The sequence below is a fragment of the Bombus terrestris genome, chromosome 10 (assembly GCF_910591885.1).
Source record: "Bombus terrestris chromosome 10, iyBomTerr1.2, whole genome shotgun sequence".
Taxonomy (NCBI): Eukaryota; Metazoa; Arthropoda; class Insecta; order Hymenoptera; family Apidae; genus Bombus; species Bombus terrestris.
The window spans coordinates 15,590,614-15,599,173 of record NC_063278.1 but is presented as its reverse complement, the minus strand read 5'-3'; the positions used below and the strand labels follow the sequence as shown (position 1 = coordinate 15,599,173).

At 30.0% G+C, this 8,560-nt stretch overlaps 2 protein-coding genes across 2 annotated transcripts; one reads left to right on the top strand and one right to left on the bottom strand.

Moving 5' to 3' along the window:
• Positions 1-713: 713 nt before the first annotated feature.
• On the top strand, positions 714-6,897 carry LOC100651891 (homeobox protein Hox-D4a). Its single transcript, XM_012313083.2, is given in 4 exon segments — positions 714-1,012; positions 3,070-3,377; positions 5,692-5,852; positions 6,624-6,897. Coding segments are annotated over 4 exon segments (849 nt in total). The 3' UTR covers positions 6,705-6,897.
• On the bottom strand, positions 6,708-8,212 carry LOC100651047 (MKI67 FHA domain-interacting nucleolar phosphoprotein). The gene is made up of 4 exons (XM_012313081.3): positions 7,994-8,212; positions 7,664-7,894; positions 7,192-7,300; positions 6,708-7,109 (listed from the first exon to the last, which is right to left on the bottom strand). The coding sequence occupies exons 1-4, from the start codon at positions 8,129-8,131 to the stop codon at positions 6,868-6,870; spliced, it is 720 nt and encodes a 239-aa protein (XP_012168471.2). The 5' UTR covers positions 8,132-8,212; the 3' UTR covers positions 6,708-6,867.
• Between the last annotated feature and the right edge of the window lie 348 nt (positions 8,213-8,560).

Genomic DNA, 8,560 nt, shown 5'->3' with positions numbered 1-8,560 from the left:
TTTATGTCGAAAGGATCACTAGGACCTATATTGATCGGACATATTTTGATTATATCTTTTTTTTAACGATCTGTATATCTAACAACGAGACCCGTAGGCTCACTGTTCACGCAGCGGCGTTTCATAAAAGCGTAAACGCAGTCTATTAGACGCGACGATACGTCTAACGCCGACGTTCATACGAAGCGTACAGTAAGATACATTTTGTCTGGCAAAATGCGAAGCGACGAAGGAGACGCGTTCATCCTACATCGGTAGAATCGTTTATAACCGCAATCTGCCGCATCGTACGCGTACTGACAATGTTAACGCCAGTCGTCACGATGAAAACGCGTAACGACAGGTGCACAGTACTTTACAATTTACAATGACCGCTGCATGCAAGCGTATCGTTAACATCAACGCGTCTAATACGCTTTCTATGACGCGATGCTTTGTGGACAATGGGTCTTAAGCCGAATTTACACTGTTTCGTTTGGAAGGAACACGGCGGATGAACGCTGCTTTCATTCTTCTTCCATCCGTGTATAAATGTGTTCATGTGTTCAGGTGATCTATACATGGATCAAAGCAGCGTGTTCATCCGCCGTGTTCCTTCAAAGCGAACCAATGCAAATTCGGCTTTAGTCTCTCAGATATTTCGCCTTAATACCTTTCATCCCTACGTCTGTCCTCTAATAAGTGAGAATAAAATTTTCCTTATTTTAGATGAGATGTCTTGGTTAGAAAATATAGCTTCGACAGACCAACAATATTCCGAAAATGTTTTCGAAATCCCGTCAATGCCACTGACACCGACTTCTTCTCAGATGAACGTTCAGAGCCCTTGTTTTCCTGGAAACCGGGATCCCCCGTTGAGTCACGGATATCTTTGGAATAACTTTTCCAATCCTTGCAGTATTTCAACGTCGGTTAACACGTTGACTGATCGTGCATTGTCACCGTTTCATAGCGCAAATATTCAGCATTCCAATAGTAATCGAAATTATCGAATATACAGGTACAAATAAAAGTAATTAGTACGTAAACTGTGGATTTTCATGCATTTCATTTTTATGAGAAATTTGAAGATGCAGAAACGTACAATTAAAATACAAATGTACAAAATGCACGTTGCAAAGATATGAAAAATATTTCAAGCGAATATCTTTTTTTCTATCTTCCATTTTGTTAGTTACGTTGACAAAAACGCAAAACCGCATAAAAATCCGCCACCTAGTAATTAAAATTGTGAATATTCGAAAGCAAAGTTTTCTATGAAAATGTTCATTTTCTTATCGATTTCAAGTCACGATTTCTATCTTTTACAGCAAAAGCAATTTTAAAACCCAACACATTGTCGATTAATCCCGTGTTATTAAAATTATCCCCTTGTTTGATTTTGAAATTAAACATATTTTATGGTAGACGTTCTATGGTAGAAAGGGCATCGTCGTAATATTAAACTATCGAGGATATTAAATTATTCCCTGTCTTAATAATTATATCTTTGATTCCTACAAAACGTTGTCAATTTGCCAGCTACTTTTAAGATTTAGATCCAACAATCTGTTTTCATTTTCAACAGTGTCATACTAAAATATTTATCGTAATTTTTCTCCTGTGATATTCGTACACATTTAATAGGCTCGTTCTATTCTCCGAATCAAAACATTACCGTTATTTCATTAAATTCAACAGCTAACATTGGATTTTATTTTAGAAATATTATTCTATTTTCAAGCAAGAAACTGTAAAATGAAAACTGCAAATAAAACTGCAAGGATACGTTCAATGGAATTAGTATGTTAGCTAATGAAATTATTCAAATGTTTTTAACGGAAGGAGTATGTTGGCAAATAAAATTATTCAAATATGTGTAAACTAAATCCGACATGATATTCAACCTTGATTACTTAATATGTATTTCGAAACACGAGGCTGTGTTATATTTCTAATTAATAATTGAAGTTTATGATAATAGAACAAAAGCGAGTTTATTAAATGCAACGAAATTAAAATATCTTATTCGCAATTAAATTTCTTTCCACCGTATTGGTAATGTAACAATAAGAAAACGGAGAGAAATATAAGAAATGAAAATTACTGACAATTTCGGAAAAATACTTATTTTCAATTATGTAGGAAAAAATGATTTCCATTAGTTTCGAATTTCTTATGAGATATCAATCGATACGAAAAAAAGAATATTCTAATTAATTCATTTCTCCTTTTTACTAAATTATGTTTTAAGTAAAATAAGTTTAGAAATAGGCATAGATTATGGGTTCCGGATTAGATGTAGATGTAGATTTTAGATTTGGAACAAGATTATTCCAGACAAATCTAAAGAGCATATTCAACGATAAAGAACGCAAAGTACTGCCGTGATAATCTAAAGTTACATAAATACTAATAATCATGAAAACATAATTATCGATGAAATTCTAGACAATTATAAATACTTCCTAAATGATTCATAGCATTCGTTTCACGTCTCAAATGGAAACAAAATGCATATGTTTCGATATATTTAAATAGTTTTAAATATTAATTTATATATTTTTCGATGGAAAGAATACAATTGTTTGACAGATTGAACAATTCGAGACTGAACAGTCAATATTTGATGACTAAATACGAAAAGCGTTCAAATATTTATAATTTACTAAATGACATTCTCTTATTTAAAAACTATTCTATGTATTGCGTATATTTTTATTATTTTTTTATGCCAAAGAGAAAAAGGAATCCCCAAAGATATAATTTTATAACATCAAAGTATCAATTTAATTTTCTTTGCACAATCTCATTCAGTTTTCTTTTCGTCATTAGCTCTTTCAAGCAAAACAATAAGTATACAAAATTTTCTATTATAATTTTTTTATTATTATGTTACACTGAACAATTTCTTTATTAATTTCTCTTGTTCTCCGTTTTGTATGAAACTGTGTTTTAAAATATGATTAGAATGTAAAATAGAAGTCTTGTAACCCTATAGGGTAGTCAATAAATTACTGCTATCACTACTAGTAATTTCTTTATTATTATAACATCATTAAATAATATCTGCTTTCTTCTTGCTAAAAGATGGGAGCAATATTCGCAGCAAAACTCCACTATCGATGAAGAGGATATAGTCGACGAGTCGAGGGAAAGAATAAACATAAATTCCACAGAGCAATCTTTAGATTTTATTTGTGAAAGAGCTCAAGATCGTCAAATCTCCACGACTACAACGGTATTTCGCGCTTGGGAAATTCCGGCATATCAGAACACTGGGCAAAACACCGAAAATGAGCTGAAATGTCGTTCATGGCAAGAGTCACGGTATTCGATTGGCTTGAGCAATAATTCCTTTGACAATGAAGCGTGTTCATTGTCACGTGTAGAACAAGGTGGTAAGATACTTTCAGACGATATTATCAGCATGTAAAATAGATAAAATAACAATTCTATATCAACTTTTTAACAGTGCAATTTAAAATGTCGAATAACGAAGACGTTAATAGTTACTAAATAATTATGTTCACACGAATTTGTATTGAAAAGTACATTAATGAACACTCCATTAACTTCGTTTATGACTTTACCGTCGCCAATGTGGCTATAATGGGGCCAGCGTAGCCTAAATATTTATCGAACATGTAACTATACTTTTCATTTCATATCATCGCGTGTAACAAACGACAAGGCTATCGTAAAATCATTGTAAAATTGTAATACTTTTTGCAATAAACGCAAACAACATTCAACGCTAACTTCTCCTTCATCTTCGTCTCGAATATTTATTCGAATTACACATTCATCGATAGAAAACGAAATGAAAATATTTGAAAAATATTTCACTCTATATTTCCAGACTTATTTTTAGAGGAATTCCACGTTTATTTTTAGCCGAAACATGGTTTTGAAATCATATAAAGTTTATATATCCCTAAAGATATGTTCCATACTACTGTGATCAAAAGAATTGAAAGATCGATAATTTATTTCTGTGCATACCGTTCTCCTCAAATCAAATTTTTGCAAATTTAGTACATCCACTGTTGATAATTATTGATACAGATACTTTTAAAGCAAGAAACGACGACAATTTCTAAATTTCTTCAATACGTTACATTCTTTGGTGTTGCACAAATTCATACACTACCTTTAACAATCAAAGATAAAACAAAAGTATTTAACACAAAAATAGAGATAGAATAAGATAATTACACAAAGATGTATAAATTTTCTTAAAATCTCCTAATAATTCAAAAAAAAATTCGAAACATAGTTTTTACCAGTATATATAATATAATTTGCTTTTTCATTACAATCGCTACATATGTTTCTCGTTGTTATTATACTAAAAAATATTGAAGAAATTTTAATTTACTATATATTCATATTAAACAAAACAAAAAAAAAAAAAAAAAAAGAAAAGAAAAGAAAAAAAAAAGACGTAAAATTGATTTAATTGAAATTGGAATAAAAATAATATTGAGATATTAGCATTTCGTTAAAAATTCAATTGTCAACATATATGTGACGCCAATGAATTCGTGTAATTTAAAAAAGAATGAAATTATTCGCAAAACTTCGCGGACTGGTTCGATTGACGTCAGTTAACAAATATAGATGAGATAGCGGTACGGAAGCAAGGCTAAGGGCTCTACCACCGATCCGACCACGTTTTATACATCATCGCCCGCAGATGATCCTGATTCCGACAACCTACATTATAGCGGCACGTTTATTAACTGGCACGCGGGAGCAGCTTGGTAATGACGCATCGAATATCCAGCTATTTTCATCTGACTGCCGCTTTGTGAATAAAAAACTGATACCGGTTAAAACCTCACTACGATTACATCGTCCCGTATAATGCTAGAGGATACAGGAAATCGTCACTGAACTGAATTTTCATCCGCCAAATTTCGCAAAAGCCATTTGAAGTCACGTTAGCAGATATTAGTTAGCAAACTAATTTTCAAACATGCGTCAACCAACTAGAGATAAATGCTGGATAAGAAGCTGATTTACGTATTTTCCAAATTTTAGAACGCGCGTTTTATCCATAACGAGTAAAATACATAGATTTATATTCACATGTTTATTCGAGATGGAATTATTTAATAAATTCCCATTTCTTCCGAGACTGAAACATAAAACTACAATAAATAAACACTCTAATATCATACGATAATGGATTATTATTTTAAAAACTCATATTTTTTATCAGCATAAATAAATAAACATACGAGACAAAGTACTTTATGGAACAAGACAATATAAAATATTTAATCCTATATAAACTTCCAATTATAGAAAAAAACAATTTCATGAAGTTATCACGTTATGTTGTATTAATGATGGATTTAACGAATTTTATTATAAATCAAGATTTTCTATATACATTCATTAATTTATACAACATTTATAAATCTGAATTTATTTCTTCTCTATAAGACGCTACAGTAGCCAAGTAATAGTTTTCAGCATCAGCTTATTCTAGAATTTGCTTGTGTAAATTCTGATAAAAAAAGAGCTACTGTATCTTTAAAAATTTATAGATTTTTTTTTTTTATAGAATTTTGATATACATGAAATTCTTACGTTTCAATATACTATTCAATATACGTTCAAATATACTATTTCAATTGTGTTAGAAGTCGTAACTTTGTTAACTTATTAAATTTATTAAAATCTGAATCCTTTACATTTCAGAGACAAATAAACGATTGACCGGCGACAGACCTCGCAAAGAAAGGACTGCATTTACAAAACATCAAATTCGCCACCTTGAATATGAATTTGCGCATAGTAATTATCTGACACGTTTACGTCGCTATGAAATAGCAGTTGCTCTCGATCTAACAGAACGTCAGGTAAATTGAAATTTTAAAATCACCTCTATCTTTTAAAATTTTAATATATTTTTCATATCGTTTATTATTTTGTTATTCTCTAGAAAATAGTATTGCAGGATACCTAGATCCAGAAGTGATTCCATTGAAAGATATAATTTTAATTCCATAGAACTCATTGCATTTTGTCTTTCCTCATCTTTCATACGATAAGTTCTACGAAATTGAAAATAAAATATCTTTTAAACTAATTTTTTAAAACACAAGCAAATCAATGTCTTCTTATAGAAAATAAAAAAGCAATTGTATGTGTAGAAAAAATGTATGATTCAAATGTATGATTGAAAAAAATAATAGTAAGCTTTGAAGTCTTAAAGCACGTCGTGCAATATTCAAAACTATTTGATTTTACCTCATGAATTTTTTTCCTATTCTATACTACTTCCGATAGTATACTACAATTAAATAATAGCTAGAAAAGATATTACGCATGTAAATTTGTATTTGGTTTGAACTATTTCTTCAAATGATGAACTATTGAATCAAATGTATCGATAAAGTATATTTGGCAAATAGAAAGTTTCATTTCATATCAACTAATTATAAGTAGATAAAACAATATTACAAGAACAGTATTTTAATTCTAGACATAATTAGTTAACTTTGTTAAGTAAAATTCTCTTGTTATGTTCTGTTATGTTATAACTAGTAACATATTATGGATTATCACTTGAAGAAAATATAGTTGTGTACATAATAAATAACTAATGTAATATGTTCCTAATTTTTTAGGTAAAGGTATGGTTTCAAAATAGACGTATGAAGTGGAAGAGAACAAAAGCGGGATTAGGAAGTGTATCAGAAAAATTTTGATGATCCCTGATAATTACTTCTTTAATTTTAAACATCTTATACAATGTCCAATGTAAATAGTAAATTAAGTAAAATCATGTAATCAAAAAAGTGTTCAATATCTCTATAGTACTTAATTATAACATTTGTACATTATTGTGTTTAATAAAAAATTTATGTAACATTATTTAGAAGAATCTATCGGTACAAAATTCATATCAAAACCTTTTTTTTTTAATTTTTCTTCTAAAGCAGATAATTTATGTCTTGTACTTTGTTCAAAACTTATATGCCTCTGGTTTTGGATATCTTCGTTTCTTATTTTAGTAACTTTACTTCTGTTTATTACTTTAGGATGAATTTTTGTTGTCCATGTTTTACCAGCAAAAAAGCCATTGTGTTGTTTCTCAGGTGGGATATATGTAGCTAATTAAAAACATTAAATGATATATTACATGGTAAAATTGAAGCATTCGCTCAATAATTGTTGTACATTTTTGTATAATACCTTTTAATAATCTTCCGTACATAAGATAGTTATTCATTGTTTCTGCAGCTACTTTTGCAACTTCGGGGTACAGGAATTCCACGTATCCATAGCCACGACTTCTACCAGTCTAGAAATAACATATACTATTATATTATGTACTTAATTTTTAAGCACACCTTATTTTACATTATATGTTGTTAATCACTATTGCAAATATTAATGGCAACCATTAAAATGACTAACTAAGGGGATACATCAATAAGGGTACAACACTTAATTACTATAAGTCAGATTAATCATTACAAAAAGAATGTATCTCTTATATTATGTAGGACATATATTGGTATTCTAAGAAAGCATATTCATACTCAAACCAGTGCAAATAATATTATAATGGTAATCAAACTTGTAAAATAGGTAGTTGAAATTTTATAACATTTATATACATACATATTTATATTATGTATAATTCAAATTTATATATACTTACATTTCTTGATCGAACAACTCGTACTCTAGTTACTTTACCAAATTGTGTAAAATACTCTGTCATTTGTTCTTCGTAAAAACCATGAGGTATATGACCTAAATACACTATACCTCTACGATATCTTATTTGAGGCCTTATTTTTCTCCTCCTGACTTTAATAACTTTGTGCGATTTTTCAGGTTTTGGAGACGAAACTGTTTTTGGAATATTTGTTGCTTTAACATTTTTCTTCTGGAATAAGACAAATTTTTTCAATTTAAAATCTTATTCAATTTTTTGCAATTAAATATCACAGCATGTATAATAGATTATGTTTAAATGCATACTAACCTCCAACACTTTTTTAACATTTTCTATCGCTTTAGATACAGTTGATTCCTCTTCTATATCTGATGATTTACGTTTAACTTTTATAGCTTTTTTAAGAGGTGGAACTCTGACTGCATTAGATTTCTTTTTAATTTTCATTTTATATTTGTATTAATACAACGTAAGAACACACAATACACGTTAACGGAGAGGAAACGAGAGTAGTGCTAATGGCAGTAGGTTACTTATTTCCCGGTACAAGTGCTGCCCCAAGCGGACAAAATTTCGCATGCGATATTATCGACTCAGTATAGTACTAATTCGAATTTTGAATTGAAACTATTAGGTTGTCCGAAAAGTGTCTTCCTTTCGCAAACGTGTTTTTTTTTTACAACAGTGCCCCTTCATACAAACGTGAAACCAAGTCTGTGAAATGACGCGGTGTTTATCTCAACGGAACAAAATGGATCGTAAGTAATTCGACAGAATAATATAAAACAAATAACGTTGTGTGTCTATTATTTCCTCATAAAACGAAAGAAACTTTTCGGACAATCTAATAAATGAAATTACAAAGAATAGAACGAC